This window comes from Pan paniscus, chromosome 8, assembly GCF_029289425.2.
Source record: "Pan paniscus chromosome 8, NHGRI_mPanPan1-v2.0_pri, whole genome shotgun sequence".
NCBI classification, from domain to species: Eukaryota; Metazoa; Chordata; class Mammalia; order Primates; family Hominidae; genus Pan; species Pan paniscus.
In genome coordinates, this window is record NC_073257.2 from 84,221,175 (window position 1) to 84,239,730 (window position 18,556).

Sequence of the window (18,556 nt, forward strand, 5' to 3'; positions counted from 1 at the left end):
CCACTATCTTCCACACGGCTGCGGCCACCCGGATCCTTCCAAAACACAATTCTGACCCGGTCTCTCTCTCTTTGAAACTGAATATACAGTTTGATCTCATTTTGGGGAAAAAGAAAGTGAGTAGGTGAAAAGGATTTATACCAAAATGGTAACAGTCATTTCCACTGCTGGGTAGGAATACAGAGAATTCTGACATCTTTCTGCTTTTCTCCAACTTTCCCCAAAATTTCTGCAATGAACATATATTACTTTGTAATAAAGAGAAAAAACATAATCATAATCATAATAAATAATAGGCCAGGCACGGTGGCTCACACCTGTAATCCCAGCACTTTGGGAGGCCAAGGTGGGCGGATCACGAGGTCAGGAGATCGAGCACCCTGGCTAACACGGTAAAACCCCATCTCTACTAAAAATACAAAAATAGCTGTGTGTGATGGCGGGCGCCTGTAGTCCCAGCTACTCGGGAGGCTGAGACAGGAGAATGGCGTGAACCCGGTAGGCAGAGCTTGTAGTGAGCCAAGATCGCGCCACCGCACTCCAGCCTGGGCGACAGAGTGAAACTCCGTCTCAAAAAAATAAAGAAATAAATAATAAAAATAAAATAAATTTTAAAAATAATAAAAAATATAATAAGTATTATATTTTGAAAGCCTTTCACAGGTTCCCAGTCACCTACAGAAGAAATTCCATCTTCTCTTGATCTCTCCCTGGCTACCCCAGCTCCAGGTCCTTCCTGCAAGGTTCCAGCATGGCCAAACCTCGGCACAGCTGTCTCCATCCAGAATGCAAGTTCACATCAGCCCCAGAATTTCTATTCATCTCCCAAAACCCAGCTCAGTCATCATCTTCCCGAGCCCCACTCCTTATCCTTCAGGCCAGCTGTGCCTCACAGAAGTCTACCATTGCTCCAGTGACACCAGGCAATGTCGCCTCTGCCTCACTCTGCCCTAGTTAAATAGCCAGTTCCTTGAGAGCAGAGACCATGTAAATTTCTTCTCTCTATGCCCAACATCTAGTACCTAGTAATACACACTCCTAACAATAGCTGACATCTTTATAGCAATTACCACGTGGCAAGCATTATGCTAAACACTTCACATTCATTGGCTTGTTTCCTCTTCACAACAGCTCTAAGAAACATTACTATTATTATCTCCATGTCTCAGATGATAAAATTGAGGCTCAGAGAGGTTAAGTGACTTAGGCAGGGTCACACAGCAATTGCACAGGAGAAGAGTGCTGCACCCAGAACTGTGATTCCAGAATCCGTGCCCCTAACCAGCACTCCATAAATGTTAGCTGATGAAAAAAGTCCTAGGCCAGGGGTGGGTCCCAGGAGGCCTAATCCCAGCCCACAGGTGGTTTCTCCTACCACACCAACTCTGCTTCAAGTCCTAGGCAGGGAGTTTTGCAGCCAGGAGAGGAGGGTCTGGTGGTGGAAGGGGAAGACACCTGGGGGCCCCCGTTCTCCAGGCATTTTTCAGAAACCCCTTCACATGACCCCTGGTTCGGCTGGTTTGGAGCTAACCCATCTTCAGCTTTGATCTCTGCAGCTCAGCTCAGTTGCCATGGAGACGGTGCCCACTGAGCCAAGCTGGGGGAGACAGCAGTGAGCGCGCAGGCCTAGTCAGGCTTAGGGGGCACATGCTGGGTGTTTCCAAGTGCTGTTTACTTCCTGTCATTTTAATTAGCACCCAAATCACCCGCTCACTTCACAGCTTGAATTAACCCAATCTCTCCCAGCTTCTCCATCTGGTGTGAAGCTTGGGACCCAGCAGCGAATCAGCAAAGAAGAGCAGCCCTCCAGACCCTGGCTTATGGGGTCAAGATCCACCTGCTTCTTTGCAGCACAGCGTGACAGAGAGACCTCACCCCCTACACCCCTCACCACCAAGGACTCAGGGGCCTGGGCTCCTGCTTGGCCTTGCCACTGACTGCCAGCAAGTGAGTCGCTTCCCTTGCTGGACTGGCTTCCTTGGCTGTAAAATAAGGATGACCCCCTTGCCTTCCCCTCTGAGCTGCAGAAGAACCCAGGCAATCATGTCTGCAAGGGCACTTTGTGAACTGAAACTCCATACTTTCAAAAGACACAAGACAGGACACCTGAACCCCGGGTTCTCTGGCATACACCCGGGGAGCCTAGGGACAGGGCTGGGCAGAGGCTCTGTAGGGTCTCAGTGTTACAAGGGGTCTCAGTATGGACATCTGACATTGTCTCCACTTGAGGACACACAGCCAGAGGCACAGCGACAGGACGGAAAGAAGACAGTCATCATAAGACTGAATACACCACAATTTCCCTAACCCTGTTACGGCATTTCTTCATTTTTTAATAGATCAAGAATCTCTAAAAATGGAAGTGGGCCAGGCCTGGCTCAGCCTCTGAGAGGCCCTGTATCTGCCATTATTTTGGCCTCATTCCTCAGGCAACGGGGCCTGTGATGGAGGCCAGTCCACCGAAGAAGGCCCAGGACTGGAGAGAAGCTTGCCTCTGTGGCCTCCTCCTGCCCTCCCTGGAAATAGCCACAAGGCACAGACAGAGGGACTCAGAAAAGAGCAAGGTGGGGCCCAGTGGGGACACCTGGGATCCTCCTCTGCTGAGGATTAACACCCCATCACACACCTGGGAGAGGGCACCTGGGGAGGCAGTGTCCCTGCGAGGGGGTGGGGGTGGCTGGGAAGGGTGGGGGGCAGAGGGGCCAGTCATTAAATACTTGAGCCTCTCTTGGAGGGGGCGGCAGAGGCTGTGATAGGCCTGGATAAACAGAAGGAGACAGGCATCTAGAAGACTCTGGCCTCCCACCTCCTCTGCCCTCAGAGGAATTTCCTTGGAGGACAAAACTGTGCTTATCATCACTCCTTGCATGCCAGGAGCCGGGCTGGGCCTGGGCTCAGGTATGCCTGCGCCAACACCCACCTGCTGCCCGGGCCCTGACCTCCCTGCTGGTCCAGTGGCATCTTGGTGGCTCCCCTAGTCCTTGGTCCCTGCTCCAGGCGGTGGCCCCAATAGTCTATAAAGGGCAGAGAACAGTGGGAGGTGTGAGGGGCCCGGGGCTATGTTCTGAGCTGCCTCAGGACCATGGCTTCCCTCCTGGAACATGGGGGTGGGGGTCAGAATTCAAGCCCAGGGAGGTCTGAGGAAGACCCCAGGGCTGGAGCTGAGCCACAGGCCGTGGTGCAGGGGAAGAGCCCCGGGCCACAAGAGGAGTGGGGTTGCAGGTGCCTGCCCTTTCTCTGGCCCTGTTTCTTCACCTGTGAAATGTGGGGCTCAGTGCTTCTGAGTCTCCAGGATTCTGCTCCCCCAGTTCTTCCAAACTGAGAACTTGGAGATGAGCGGAATAGGAGCCAGAACGATTTCAGAGCCTTCGCGTCCTCTGCCCTGTGCCAGGGGACAAGGGATCAGGGAAGGAGCGAGCTGTTTGCATCCAGGCAGAGGTAAGACACCAGCTGGGCCTGGCTTGTCCTTCTGTACAGGGCAGCCTTGACCGACTGGCAGGTGTTGGGGAAGACAGCAGGAGGGGGCTGGACGCCCCACCCTACAGAATCTGTTCTCTACCCGAGGGAGCCCTGTCTCCACCATCCACATGTCTGACAGGTGGCTGGCCCACTCTGTGGGCATAATATGGTGTGGGAGTGGGGAAGAGGCTCAGAGCACCCTCTCCACAGGATAAAGTGGGAGACTGGCTATAGCCAGGGATAGGCACGGAGGGCTGAAGGACAGGGAGATGCGGGGACAGTCGTCATTCACTTTATCATTCACTCCTTTATCCCACAAATGAATCACTGAAATTCAGGGAGCTGGGCTTGTTGCTGTGTTTGTCCCAACCTTTTGGGGTTCCGGAAAAGGAAGAGATCTCCCCAAATCACCAACACAATCAGACCAGCGCCCCAGCCCCTCTTTACTTGAACCCACAGCACTGCTACTTGGAGAGGGGAGGGAGGGGTGCAGAGAACGGGCTGGATGAGATCCTGTCTGGCTCTAACATGCCACAGTGCACACGTTTACATTGAGCACCTACTGTGTGCCAAACACCCCATGCAATGCTCTGGGGATGGGGTGGTAAGGTACACAAGGCTGACTGTTCCCAGACCCACTCTTCAGGGGATCACGATGGGAGGAATGTGACAAACACACATTACAAATACCAGCAGAAGGACTCTGAAGATACAGCCCGCAGTGTAAGTGATGCTATGAGGCAGCATCCAACCTGTGCCAAATGAGTTATGGCCAATAAATGCTGCAGGAACCCCAAGGGAGGAGCCACACCTGCAACTGGATGCTGGCCAAGCCCTTGGGCGGTCAGAGGCTGGCACACTTCAAGAGCCACAGCCGGGCCAGGTCTGCACACTGAGGCTGGGCACAGTGGTATCTAAACTGTGTATCCAGGCATAGGCCTGGGCATACATTTTTCCCATCCACAACTCTTGGAAGACCCACATTGCTCCTGCAAGGAGACGCGCAGAGACGGGGTTGTGGACTGCATGTTTGTGTCCCCCCCAAACCCATATGCGGAAATCCTGACCTCCAATGGGAGTCGATTAGGAGACGGGGCCTTGGGGGAGGGATTCAGTTTAGATAAGCCATCAGGGTAGGGCCCTCATGATGAGATTGGGGTCTGAATAAGAGGCTAGAGGCTGGCACAGTGGCTCATGTCTGTAATCCTAGCACTTTGGGAGGCGGAGGGGGGTGGATTGCTTGAGTCCAGGAGTTCAAGACCAGCAAGGGCAACATGGTGAAACCCCCTGTCTACAAAAAATACAAAAATTAGCCAGGCATGGTGGTGTGTGCCTGTGATCCCAGCTACTTGGGAGGCTGAGGTGGGAGGATTGCTTGAGTCCAGGAGGTGGAGGTTGCAGTGAGCCAGGATTGCATCACTGCACTCCAACCTGGGTGACAGAGTGAGACCCTGTCTCAAAAAAAAAAAAAAAAAAAAAAAAGAGGCTACATAGAGCTCATGCTCTCTCTCTCAGCCATGTGAGGCTATAATGAGAAAAGCGTAAGCCAGGAAGAGGGCCCTCATCAAACATCGAGTCTGCCAGCATCCTGATCTTAGACTTCCTGGCCTCCAGAACTGTGAGGACAAAATAAATCTCTGTTGTTTAAGCCACCCCATCTCTGGTATCTTGTTACAGCAGCCCACGCTAAGAGAGATGATACGTGTGTCCTCAGCCTGATGCTTGCCCCAAGATGCCATTAGGCCCCATTTCTCAGGTTTCTTGGTCTCCAGCTAATATACACCCTCCCCTAATCTGGTCACAGGTACTTTCTCTGGAGAAAAAAGAGAATCTCTACTTTAAACCCAAAGACCTGCTGCCCAGCCTGTGGCGGTGGTGTGGTAGGATAAGCAGGGTATACGTGTGGGTGGCCAGGCCATTGCCAGGCTCTTCCTGGAGTGACAGCATGCTAAAGCCTCTGCAGATGATTTGGTTTCACCTCCCCACTAAACCACCAGGAAAATCAAGGCCCAGAAAGGTGAAGTGGCTGCCGCAAGGTCACACAGCTAGTTCTGTCCCCTCACTGGGAAGATGAGCAGAGCGCTCTCTCTGGCCCTTGGGGCTTAGGGTAGGACAGAGCTCTTCTGTGCTCCAGGTAGCCTTCTGACCTTTTTGAGAAGGGGACGGGAGGGTGCTGGCTTCCCATCCTCTCAGGCTGCTGCAAGACTGGAGTAGCATACGACAGCCTCTCCAGGCAAAGAGGGCTCTTCTCTCCCTCTCTTCCCAGGCTTGGAGTCTCGCTGGGTGTTCAAGAGCCCATCACTCTGCTGACACTGCTCCAGCTCCAGTTAGAAGGTGGGGTGGAGGGGAGGTCAGGGAAAGGCCCACCCTCCCATTCTCAAACCCCAATTGTTGTTGTTGTTGTTATATGTTTTGTTTTGTTTTTAGTCACTTTATCTGGCAGAGGACCCAAACCCCAATTATGAAATCCATCCTGACCCACTTTTGGGTTCTTCTCACACACCCACACTTACCCACAGACGTCGGCGCAGCGCATCCCCACACTCGCAGTGGTTTAGGTGTGTGGGGTGGGAAGCAGGGAGGGGTGGTCAGGAGGGAGCCCCTTTGTGGCTACTTGCTACTTGCCTTCTTGGTGTTCCTAAACACACGATATTGTTAGCCGGCAGGTAACAATATCCCTGGACCAGACCCCAGGATCATGATGAAGTCCCTGGCATACAGGAAGGGCTCAGATCTGCAGTGAATGAGTGACAGTGAACGTGCAGTAACGTCTTTCTCACAGGGACAGGCATGGTGTGGGCCAGCCCCAGAAATGAGGACCCATCTGGTGGTTTTTCCGTGGGGGAGAAGCGTAGTACTGCCCTGGAAGCCCTCCAGCCCCCTGACAAGGTGCCTTCACACCTATGCGTCCCTTTCAGTTTCCTAGTCTGAAACCGAAGCTCAGAGGGCTTAGGTGATGTGCCCGGCATCCTGGGGCCAGTCAGCGGCAGAGCCCGAACTGGCACCCAGGCCAGAGCTGTCCCAGCACACTGCACCCTGGCCCCTCCTGGGTGGAGAGCTGCCTCTGGAGTGTTGCTAGGCCTGGGTGGGGAGTAGGCTATAGGCAGGCTGCTGGAGACACTGAGGGCTTTGGCCCACCTTCCTGGGAGGTGACACTTCTACTCAGGGCATCCTTGAAGACTCAGAGGACACAAGCCAGAGTATACTTTGCTCTTCAGGGTAGACCCTTCCTTCTCACTTTCGCTAAGGGTGAGGCCTAGAATTCCCTGAAAAGCAAAATTAAGTGAGATGACTTGGATTCAAATCTCAGCTCTGCTACTTACTAGCTATTTGACCTTTGGGTAAATTACTTCTCTGTGCCTCAGTTTCTACAACCATAAAATGGTAGGCTGTAAAGTAACAATAACTATCTCCCAGGTCCTTGAGAGGCACAAGAGACCACTCAAATTAAAGTGCTTTAATTTGATTTAATTTAACGGCAGATGTGAGTGCTGACTGCATCAGGGATTCAACTTATATGAACTGTGCGCCTCCTGGGTGCCAAGCACTGTGTGAGACACTCATAAATATAATGAAAACTTCATAGAAGTGGAGTACAAAGTAGAGAAGAGCCAAGAAGAAAGACAACAGTCAGTTCTTCGTAGCCAAGCTCTGTGGAGCCTGCCCTGAAGAATGCTGTGTAATGGACCTGTCTCCTCCAAGTGTCCATCCCGCTAGGCCCTAGATGCTTTGTTCCAAAGACCTGCATTAAATTCCACCCAGTTGTGCAGGGAGTGAATTGGGAGGTAGGAGCATCGGAGAGCAGGGCTTGGAAAAGCCCAGGACTGCCCAGGGCAGGGTACAGCTAGATCTGTAGGCCAGGGAGCCAGGCGGAGTCCACAACCTCCCCCGTCTTCTGCCAGAATCCCCTCCTCCCTGGCAGCCGGGCACCCAGCATTAGAAGAGATCGACCCAGGCACAGGCTGTAAGAGCCCTGAGCCCACTGGAGGGGAGGATTACTCAACTGGTAAATCCTGCCTTCCCTATAATCCTGGTGCTCAGAGAAAGATGCTAAGCTGCGCTCCCTCTCAACCAGCTCTGGCCAATTCCAAAGTGGAGCAACTCCCCAAGTTTTCTTGCTCTTCTTCATTCTCCTGACCCTTTCAGCCTGATTCCCTCAAGTTCCCCCTTCAGTTCTGTCCACATCACGTGAATGAGGCATTTCCCTCCCAATCCTGTTCCCCAAGAGTATCCCACTCGTCCTGCTTGCCTCCACCCTACTAGGACAAATAGGGGGGCCTTGTACCATTTTGGGGTTATGAACAAGGTCCCAGTTCAACCTTGCAACCCCTTAAGGGGTTCAAACGAAATTTCCCTTTCTCCTTTGAGGAAACAAGGAGCATATTTTCCAAAGAGCTGGCCTAATGGAAATATAAAGCCCGTTGCTACTGGGCCCAGTTAGAGTGCCTTCAGCCCTTAGGCAGGAAGTAGGGCTTCTTCTGGCAGAAGAGGGATGTGTTTGTAGTGCTGGTGGGGACCCTGTGTACTGTCTGGGCACTGCACAACTTCAGGGGGCCCCATTTCTATTGTGGCACCCCTAGAGTTATGCAATGCAGTGGCTCTGAGCTAGCAGCCTCCTTCCTGCCTTTCTGCAGAGGCTGTCAACAGATCCCCAGGGCCAGGCCCTCTTGCCCAGCCTTCTTTGTCCTACTTCTCTCCCTGACCCTGTCCTCCTGCAGCCAGGACTACCTTAAATGGGGTTTTAGAGGACATCTGCCCTACAAAAGCCTGAGGCTACCAAAATCAACACACACCTAAAGCTTTCCCATGAATCTTATATGTGCAAGTCCTGAAGACTTTCAAATCTAGTGCCTTTCTTCTGATGAGCATGAGAGGAAGGGGGAAGTGGTTGGCACCAATACAGAGAGACAGGTGGGTAGCCCAGTGCCATGGGGTCAAGCAGTAAGTCATTTATTCTCACCCGCGGAGCTGGCTATTGGAAGCAGGTGGAAGAAGGGAGGTGGGGAGGAATCTTTTATTTTAAACCTTTCCTGTTCTGATTAAGCATTTCTTTTCCCTCTGACCTTCACTGGTCCCATTTTGGCAGATCAAACAGACAGTGAGTCGGAGGGAGGCCTAGGCCAGTGACACATGGATTCCGGATGGCCCGGCCTGCTGCCGCCCCCTCGCTGCTGTGGCCAGGCTGCTGCCCAGGAGGCGGCAGGAGACTGCGGCTCATCTGCGCCGGGCCTGCAGGTGCCTCGGGAAGGCCTCGCGGGGCTCCAGGCTCCTGCGGCTGGACAGGTCGCATGTGGGGCGAAGGCGGAGATCAGCAGCCCATCGGGGGGCCCGGCCACTCAGCCTGGAGACCTGGCTGCCCGTGGTTCCTGCTGTCCTCTGTGAATTACAACCTGCCAGTTTGACTTTGGGGAGAAACAGTCACTTGTCTGACGGTAACAAAAAGATCCAAATCTCTGCCTCTTCCCATCACTTGGCTGGATAGCCTATGAAGCATGTGTGTTTTAAACAAATTTCCAAGGAACTTGTGGATGCACGCAGTTTAAGAGAAAACGGGAGAGGTCATGGTGTGGCCTGCGTTGTACTGGGTGGGTCGGACGAGGGAACCTGGGGAAGGAGGAGTAAGGGCCAGGGTCCTAGAAGAGGTTTTCTGGGGTCAGGGCGGCGGTGAGCACCAGGTCGCCAGGAGCAGCCGGCGTCGCCTCTGGCGCATCCGGGCCCATCCCCCACAGCACCCCCAACGATCTCGGGGTCCAGCCACACCCTCCGCCCGCCCTGCCTCACCCCTGCTTCCCCAGCCCCCAACCCGGCCCGGCCGAGAGGAAGGAGCCAGCCCCGCCGGGCCGCCGCCTGCGACTTCCCCTCTGATCCACAGGTGCCGGTAAACAAAAGTGCCGCAGCTACCCCCCCGCCCCCACCCCGCGGAGTTCGGCCCAAGGTTACGCCGGGGTTCGGGCGGCGCCCGCCGGGGGCCCCCAAACCCAGCTTCTGGACTCTCCCCGGCTTCTCAAGCCCACCGGGCCGGGAGCCTTCCTCTGGCTCCGAGCTGCTCCCCTCGCTCCAGGCTGGATTCCCCCCTGAAATGTTGGTCCGGGAAAACCAGCCTGGGTCCTCGCGCGCCCTTCTGCACGGGGACCCCAGCCCACCCCCGTACGGACACGCCTTCCACCATCTCGCCTAGGAAGGCTGCTGGGACCCCAGACCCAGAGCCCCGGTCACACTCCCGTCCCATGCTGTCCCCCTCCCGCAAAGCCCACGGTGGGAACAGAGGGCACCGCGCGAGCCGATGCCACCCTCACTGCCGGCCCCACCCAGACCTGCCGGTGCTGCAGTGCCCCGTATGTGCAGCCTGCAGCATCCCAGCGGCTGGGGCAGGCCCGGGGGCGGCTCGCACAACGCAGCTGGGGACCGGGTCGGGGTCCAGCCGCAGCCGGGGTCTGGGTCCCCCCGGCCCCGCACCCCTTCCCACTCCCGGCCCGCAGGGGAGACCCCGGAGCGCGCGCCCCCGGAGCGTCGGGCAGGTGTGGAGCTGGGAGTCCCGGGGCTGGGGGGTCCCAGGGCCGCCGGCCCGGGCCGCAGGGACAGGGGAGGGGCGCCGGGCTGTGACCCCCAGTACTGTTTACTTTCCGTGTAATTAGCCGGCCAGGCTGCGGAGCCTCGGGCTGCGACGTGCGGCGGCCGCTCCCGCAGACCCCGGAGCTCAATCCCCGAACCCGCAACCCCGGGTCTCTGCCTTGGCAGCCCTGCGGACTCACGTCTCGGAAGCGGTTCCAGTGCTTGATCTTGCCGCTGTACTGCGAGATGGACGACAGCCATTGCTCGTCCTCCATGAAATTGCCGGGGGTCTCGCCCTCCTTGAGACCCTTGGCGTCGCCTTCGGCCAGGGCTGCCGCGGCCAGGAGCAGCAGCGGCAGCACCAGCCGCCCGCAGCCCGGGGCGCGCATCGTGGTCTGGGTTCGACCTGGGGGGTCTTGACTTCTGCAGTATTTTAATGTCCTTCCTCCCACCCCGCTGCTGGCGAAGCGCACACGGCTGTCCTCAGCTCTCCTCCCGCGGTCTGCCTCCGGTGACTGGCGGAGAGTGGGTCGCGGCTGAAATGTGACCTGGTTAGGAGATGCACTTGTCTGAAAAAGCCCAGCACTGGACGCGGAGAGGGAGAGAGAATCAGAGAGGCTGCGCCAGCAGGGGCTGTAACTGTAGCATCAGCATCACGTTTGACATCATCATACCTGGTTTAAAAAAAAAAAAAAAAGGAGTGGGTAGATTTCAAAGCGAAGCGCTCCCTCGTTGAGAGCGCCAAACGCCAGCCAGCCGCAGCGGGGCCCAGCCCCGCCTGGCACACAGGGAGTTGCAGACCAAGAAATCCAGAATCCCGAAATGTCCCTGAGCTCCCTCCAAGGATGGAGAGCAAGAAGGGCCCCAGGATCTCCCCGGGGAAGATGGGATGGGGGAGAGGGCACAAAACTCTCCGGTTACAAAGCCAGCCAGGCTCAGGTGTCGGAAAGGGAATTTGGTCAGACACTGTTTTTCTCCCCTTGCCTCCCACCCAGAGGGGCCTGCGCCACAGCCCTGACAGCTGGCTTCCTGCGAGTTATGGCTCTACCGTAATGGGTGGCTTCGTTAAGACAAAAGCCGTATAACAACTGGCTGCTCAGAACCATTGCTCCCCAGCGGCACCGCGTTGCGCAAGGCAAGGCCTGAGCACTGAGTGGCTGGTGAAACAGAGGCAGATGTCCTCCTCCCCAGGCAGCTGTTTAGGGGCTGTCACCCGTTTTGTCAGCTCTTCCCAGGACAACCCTAAAAGGCAAATGTCTGACCATTTCATCTGCCTTGGAGGCTGCAAATTTGGAAAAGGCATATTTGCTTATGGTTTTTTGACTTCAAGTTAGTTTGAATAAGCCACTGGGGAAGCCGGGGAGTGGGGGGCTGGGGTGGGGTGCTGGTTTTGTTTGAGGTGTTTCGGGTTTTGTTGAAACTGCGACCCTCCTTATTGGCTGTAGATTTAAATGTTGACACACCAGCGGGGAAGGCTGGAGGCTGGCCACAGTCCCAAGATCACAGCAGAAATGGGGACAGGTTTACATTACAAATACATTAAAGAGGAAACATCATCTGATGGGACAAAACCTAGTGAACTTTTGGGACCCAAGCCCTAGACTGTGTTTTTATAAAAAGACTTAGCTGCTGTGATCTAAAAATAAAATAAAATAAAATTTTTAAATGCTTTAAAAAACATAATCTTAATCAGTAGGAAAAAACATAGCTTACAAGGTTCCTTGTCACCCTGAATCTGGCCTATCTGGGAACTCTGAATGCCTCAGTGGCTCAGGCTGGAGTCTCGTTGGGAAAACAGAAAACAATAGCTCCCTTTCCGTGTTTTCTTGTTTCCTTTGCTGTTGGATTTAGTGGTGGTGCTGCAGTGAGGCCCTGGCCATTGACGTCTTCATCTCACAGTAATAAAGCATTCTTCCTGGGTGTGTCCTGGCGCTGTACAGTGAGAGAGCACGGCTTGCTGTCGTGGAGACTAGAGGACAGAATCCCACTTACTGGCTGGATTCTTGAGCAATTACCTATTTTCTATCTAAAACTAATGGTAATACACCATCATTAAAATTGCTGTAAAGTGCAAGCAAAATTACATACTAAGTGGGCATAATGGGCATTTTTTTAAAAAGTTAGTCTTTCCTCTGGTTGGGAAGAGAAGGCTACGGTGTCCCACAGTTCTGAAGATTCATCAAAATTTGCCATCTTTTCCACCATCTCAATCCTACAATCCTAGTTTTGTTTTGTTTTTGTTTTTGTTTTCGTTTTTAGCAAAGCTAGCTATATATCTCTAAGGCACTTAGGAGATAGGTACCAGATACCACAGCTCTCCGATTCCTGTGCTATCTTAGGGGCTTCCAGAGTTACCAAAGTTGCTGAATAAAGAGTTTGGAAAGGTGCTGTCAAGATGCCCATCAATATGACAATAGCTGTCTCCAGACTCTGAGGGTCAAAATGGCTCCCACAGTCCCAGGTAGCTTCTCCAGTGGGACTTGCCTTCTGTAGCACCTTCAAGCTGGGTCAATACTAGTCTTGTGTCGAAAGCTAATCAACAACATTCCAGTCCCATTAGTGAAGCCAATAGTAATGCTATTTAGGAAGAAGAACCCAAATTTCCAGATGACTGGTGTAAAACTTGTAGGAAATGGCCAATAGTTTTAGTTTACAAAGAAGAAAAAAAGGGCCAGGTGTGCTGACTCACACCTGTAATCCCAGCACTTTAGGAGGCCAAGAGGCAGGAGGATGGCTTGAGCCTAGGAGTTCCAGACCATCGTGGGCAACATAGCGAGACCCTATCTCTATACAAAATTTAAAAAATGAGCCATGTTGCACATGCCTGTGGTCCCAGCTGCTCGGAGGCTGAGGTGAGAGGATTGCTTGAGCCTGGGAATTAAGGCTACACTGGGCTAGCATCGTGCCACTGCACTCCAGCTGGAGAAACAGAGCGAGACTCTTTCTCAAAAGAAAACAGAAAAGAAGAAAAAGAAAAGGTTTTTCAATTTTTTTTTTTTTTTTTTTGAGATGGAGTCTCGCTCTGTCGCCCAGGCTGGAGAGCAGTGGTGCGATCTCGGCTCATTGCAACCTCCGCCTCCCAAGTTTAAGGGATTCTCCTGCCTCAGCCTCCCGAGTACCTGGGATTACAGGTGCCCGTCCCCATGCTCAGCTAATTTTTGTATTTTTAGTAGAAATGGGGTTTCACCATGTTGGCCAAGCTGGTCTTGAACTCCTGGCTTCAGGTGATCCTCCCTCCTCAGCCTCCCAAAGTGCTGGGATTACAAGCATAAGCCACCACACCCGGCTTGGTTTTCCTCATGTTTGAAAGAATTACTGGCAGGTTAGCCTTTTCAAGACAATAGCCCCAAACATGAGGAGCTGCTGCTAGGTATATGTATTAAGTGGTACATATATTTTACACATTTTTCTGTTTGCACTTAATATTTAGCAATTCTAAAATGGAGAAGAGAAACCTTAGTTTCCTAAGAAACCCAAATTGAATACATCGAGTTTCGCTCTTGCCCAGGCTGGAGTGCAATGGCGCGATCTTAGCTTACTGCAACCTCTGCCTCCCAGGTTCAAAAGCAAATCTCCTGCCTCAGCCTCCCGAGTAGCTGGGATTACAGGAACGCACCACCACACCCGGCTAATTTTGTATTTTTAGTAGAGATGGGGTTTCTCCATGTTGGTCTGGCTGGTCTCAAACTGATCTCATGTGATCCATCCGCATCGGCCTCCCAAAGTGCTGGAATTACCAGCATGAGCCACCGTGCCTGGCCTGAATGTATCTTAAAACCCATTTAATTCCATTTCTAGATGACCCCACAAGCACAAAAAGATAAACACACAAAGATCCAGAACTGTTCATAATAGCCCATCCTGGAAACCAATTCAATGTCCATTAGCCAGGAACCACCTAATTAAAGGATAAAACATACCTGTAACAGACTATTGTGCAGACATTACAAATAATGATGTAGATCTGTATCTATTAAAGACCAATGTGATCCACTATGTATTGCTGGGTGAGAAAAGCTCGTTATATAAGATCATATATAATAGGATCCCATTTGGAAGTATAGTATAGTATAGCCATTCTCAAACTTTCTGGCGTCAGGAGCCCTTAACACTAAAAAATTATTGAGGACCCCAAAGAACTTTTGTTTCTGTGAGTTATATATATAGTGATATTTACTGTATTTGAAAATCAAATTAAGAATTTAAATTTTTTATTTTAAAATAATAAATGTACCCATTTCATATTAACAGAATATTTTATGAAAAACAACCGTCTCTACCCCTCCCCCAAATTAGTAAGAGAGTGGCACTGTTTTACAGTTTTACAAATCTCTTTAGTGTCTGGTCAGAAGAAGACAGAGTCTGGCATAAGCTTCTGCATTACAGCAAGTGTATCCATTGCTGGGGCTGCCGTAACAAAGTACCACAGACTGGGTGGCTTCAACAACAGACAATTATTTTCTCACAGTTCTGGAGGCTCAGAGTTCAAGATCAAACTGTTGGTGGGTCTGGTTTCTCCTGAGCCCTCTCTTCATGGCCTGCAGGGTGGCCGCCTTCTTGCTGTGTCTTCGTTTCCTCTGTGCACACACTAGTCTGGTGTCTCTGTGTGTCCAAATTCCCTCTTCTTATAAAGACACCAGACAGATTGCATTAGGGCCGACCCTAACAGCCTCACTTTAACCTAATCACCCCACTAAAAGCCCAATCCCCAAATATACAGTCACATTCTGAGTTACTGGGAGTTAGAGCTTCAACATGTAGATTTTGGGTGGTCATGACTCAGCAGCAGGTATAAATGAAAATAGCCAGTAAGAGCACAGTATAAGCACTGGCAGCAAACTGAGTTAATCTCTGAAAACACATATATTTGTACCCTAAATCTATCAATTTACAATATTCTAGAAAACAAAAGTACACACACACACATTCTACTAATTATCAGAGTGATGTCACCATGTCACAGAGCCTCTGGAAAACTCCACTGAACACTCGTGAGAGAATGAGTTAAAAAGGCACATAGCACCTTAGCGTTCTTATGAAAACAGTTTGGACCTCCTCGTAGGCATCCCCTAAAAGGTTCCTGGGGACTCCTAGAAGTCCAAAGTCCACACTGTGAGAGCTGCTGGTACAATCTATATGATTTAAGGCAATTTTTTTTCCCTTTTTTTTTTGAGACAGGGTTTCACTCACTGTCACCCAGGCTAGAGTGCAGTGATGTAATCATGGCTCACTACAGGCTTGCCCTCCTGGGCTCAATTGATCCCACCTCAGCCTCTGAAGTAGCTGGGACTACAGTCGCATGCCACTATGCCTGGCTAATTTTCTTTTGTGCTTTTATTTTGGTAGAGACAGTGTCTCACCATGTTGCCCAGCCTGGTCTTGAACTCCTGGGCTTAAGCAATCCTCTTGCCTCCCAAAGTGCTAGGATTACAGGTGTGAGCCACTGCCCCCAACTTTAAGGAAAATTTCTTAACCTTGTTAAGCCTCAGTTTGTAAAATGGGGACAATATTACCTACTTAAGTGGGCTATTGTAAAGATTGAATTAATGTACAAAAAAAAAACAAATGTGAACACTCCACTAACATTAGCTATTATTTGTGAAAAATTTCTTAACTTCTCATATTTTATATATGTCTAAATGTATAGGGAGTAGTTACCTCTGGAAGCTAAAATTTATTTTCATTTATTATTTATTTATTTTTGTAGAGATGGGGTCTTGCTAGTTTGCCGATGCTGGTCTTGGACTCCTGGCCTCAAGCGAACCTCTGGTTTCAGCCTCCGATTTAAATTGAAGTATAACACACAGTGACAAAAGCACAAAGCATAAACTTGATTATTTTTCATAAAGTAAACTTGTCTTCATTTAAAAGGACATTTTACAAAAAAAAAAAAAAAAGCTATTAATAAAAACCATAACGGCAGCCACTTTCCTCACTTCTAGCAGCAAGAGCTTGAACATTCATGCTCCCTATGGTATCGAGATGGAAGCTGACAGGTGTTCCATTGACTGAACTCAATACACCTCTAGTGCCAGTGGGTTCCCTTGAGCTCCAGGACAGTGAGCTCCAGCACAGTACAAGGGCAAACAGGAACCAAATCTGAATTATTACGATGCTGGATTCTACTCAATGCCCAGTTTTGGAAACTCTAGAGCTTGCTTTAAAAATAATCATTGTAAGAAACATTTACAATGTGTCTAAAATAAAAATTACTCTCCATAACAAAGTTCCATGTATAACAACACAGATTCTGTGAAGTAGCGAGTGAGAGATTTTTTTCCCTCTTCCTCTTAGAGAAATTGAGGGTGAAGTCAGTGCCTCAAAAGCTGGCTGGAGCACTGTTAGGTACAATGAACTATTTCAGTGTAGAATGAATTACAAAACGGTAATATGAAGGAAGGTTTGATTGTAAGCACAGCAGCAGCAAATCCTCCAACATTTACCCCATTATCATTTGGTGAGAGGGGAACCTTAACTCTAACCCTTTTACTGTTGTTGCTCTCTACCATTTTGCTTTTTCATAAAAGTTCTACATCAAAACTGTTACTCCCTCTTCCACAATAGCACTGAAAACTGTATTTCCTTAGAGCTATACTGTCCCCAAAATTGTAATACAGACTTCATGAGAGAATATTTTATCTCTGCCTACCACAGCATGTGAAAAAAAAGGAATTTTTTAAAATTTAAATGTTAAAAATGTTCCAATTCTACCAATACCTACCAACTTACAAAACTCTAGAGAACACAGAAATACACAAACACACATTCCATTAACCACCAGAGTGATGATGCTGTCGCGTCATAGAGCCTCTGGAAAACCCCACTGTATAACTGGTGAGAGAAAGAGAGGGAAAAAGGCAAACAACTTGAGAAGAATTACTTAACAAGACATAGGGAAGAGTAATCACTAAATCCTCAATAACACAATTTCCAATTCTATTTAGAATTTGGTATTTGGGCCCAGTGTGGTGGCTCACAGCAGTAATCCTAACACTTTGGGAGGCCAAGGCAGGAAGATGTCTTGAGCCCAGGAGTTCGAGATCGGCCTGGGCAACACAGTGAGACCCCATCTCTACAAAAAATTTTTTTATAAAAAGTAGCCAGGCATGGTGGTGCACGCCTGTAGTCCCAGCTGCTCGGTAGGCTGAGGTGGGAGGATAGCTTGAGCCCAAGAGGTCAAGGCTGCAGTGAGCCGTGATTGCACCACTGCACTCCAGACTGGGTGACAGAGTGAGACCCTGTCTCAAAAAAAAAAAAAAAAAAAAAGAATTTGGTATTCAATATATAAAGCTAAATTTTCCAAAGACAAAAAACTTAGAAAAAAAAGTTTCCTACAAACGTTAAGTCATAAGTCTCAGAAACTCAAAAGAAGTGACATTTACTTCCTGGCTGAGGTTGCCCAATGGCTTGTCAGAAAGAAACCAACGAGAGAGAGGCACATCAAGATGAGATGGGGCATTAACTCCACAGTCAGCTTCAGAATTCAGCACTGTCCCTGGAGCACTCATTCCCAAGTGCCACCTAACAACAATCTGAGGTGAAGTAAAATCTCAGTTTGTATAGAAAATGAATATCCGTAGAAAGAGGAGGCCTTCTGGGAAAAAAATCAACCTCGCGGCCAGGCGCGGTGGCTCACGCCTGCAATCCCAGCACTTTGGGAGGCCGAGACGGGCGGATCACGAGGTCAGGAGATTGAGACCATCCTGACTAACAAGGTGAAGCCCCGTCTCTACTAAAAATACACACACACAAAAAAATTAGCCGGGTGCAGTGGCGGGCGCCTGTAGTCCCAGCTACTCAAGAGGCTGAGGCAGGAGAATGGTGTGAACCCGGGAGGCGGAGCTTGCAGTGAGCCGAGATCGTGCCACCGTACTCCAGCCTGGGCGACAGAGCGAGACTCCGTCTCAAAAAAAAAAAAAAAAAAAAAATCAACCTTGCAGGTATTAATATGTAAGTCCTCCATGAATGATCCAGCTATGCTTTAAGTGAGGGCAACATTGTATCCCAACACAGGAAGGGGTCAAATATGTGAACTATGTGATCATACTAACAGAAACACCGTTAAACATTTTATTCACAAGTGATTTGTGCAGTCCCAATAATAAATCTCAGTGTTAGACACAGTCCTCACAATGTAGCAACTTAACACAGAGTTCAGAAGTGCAGTTAAAGAATATAAAGAGAGAAAGAATCAAGGCAAGAATAAGGAAGGAGAAGAAGGAGAGGACATGGAGGGAGGAAGAATGTGAGGAGGCAGGGGTGGGAGGCTGGGGCTCCCCAGCATTCCCGCCTCCCTCTGCTGGTCCGTGGTGAGGGAGGAGTGAGGGCCTCCTGTGGCTGACATTCTTCCAGGGAACTCTGCACAGTCCTGCTGATATCATCAGTTTCTTTTGCTGCGGCCTTGAAAAGTAAACAAAAAAGGGCTGCAACACTGCAACTCCATCAGGGGCATGGGAAGATGAGGGTGGGGATGGGGTGAAGGAAAAGGAATCCAACAAATATTAAGAGGACAAACTTTGGTAGGAAAATGATAGACCAAGCAAAG

The 18,556-nt window shown here is 50.5% G+C and overlaps 1 protein-coding gene across 1 annotated transcript in view; it reads right to left on the reverse strand.

The window, feature by feature from the left end:
- The window catches only part of SPOCK2 (SPARC (osteonectin), cwcv and kazal like domains proteoglycan 2), a 29,669-nt gene extending 18,667 nt beyond the window's left edge, over nucleotides 1-11,002 (reverse strand). The window contains exon 1 of the mRNA XM_008968983.3: nucleotides 10,212-11,002. Coding sequence (XP_008967231.1) covers nucleotides 10,212-10,400 — 189 coding nt within the window. The 5' untranslated portion in view covers nucleotides 10,401-11,002. The remainder of the gene's footprint in view (nucleotides 1-10,211) is intronic.
- Between the last annotated feature and the right edge of the window lie 7,554 nt (nucleotides 11,003-18,556).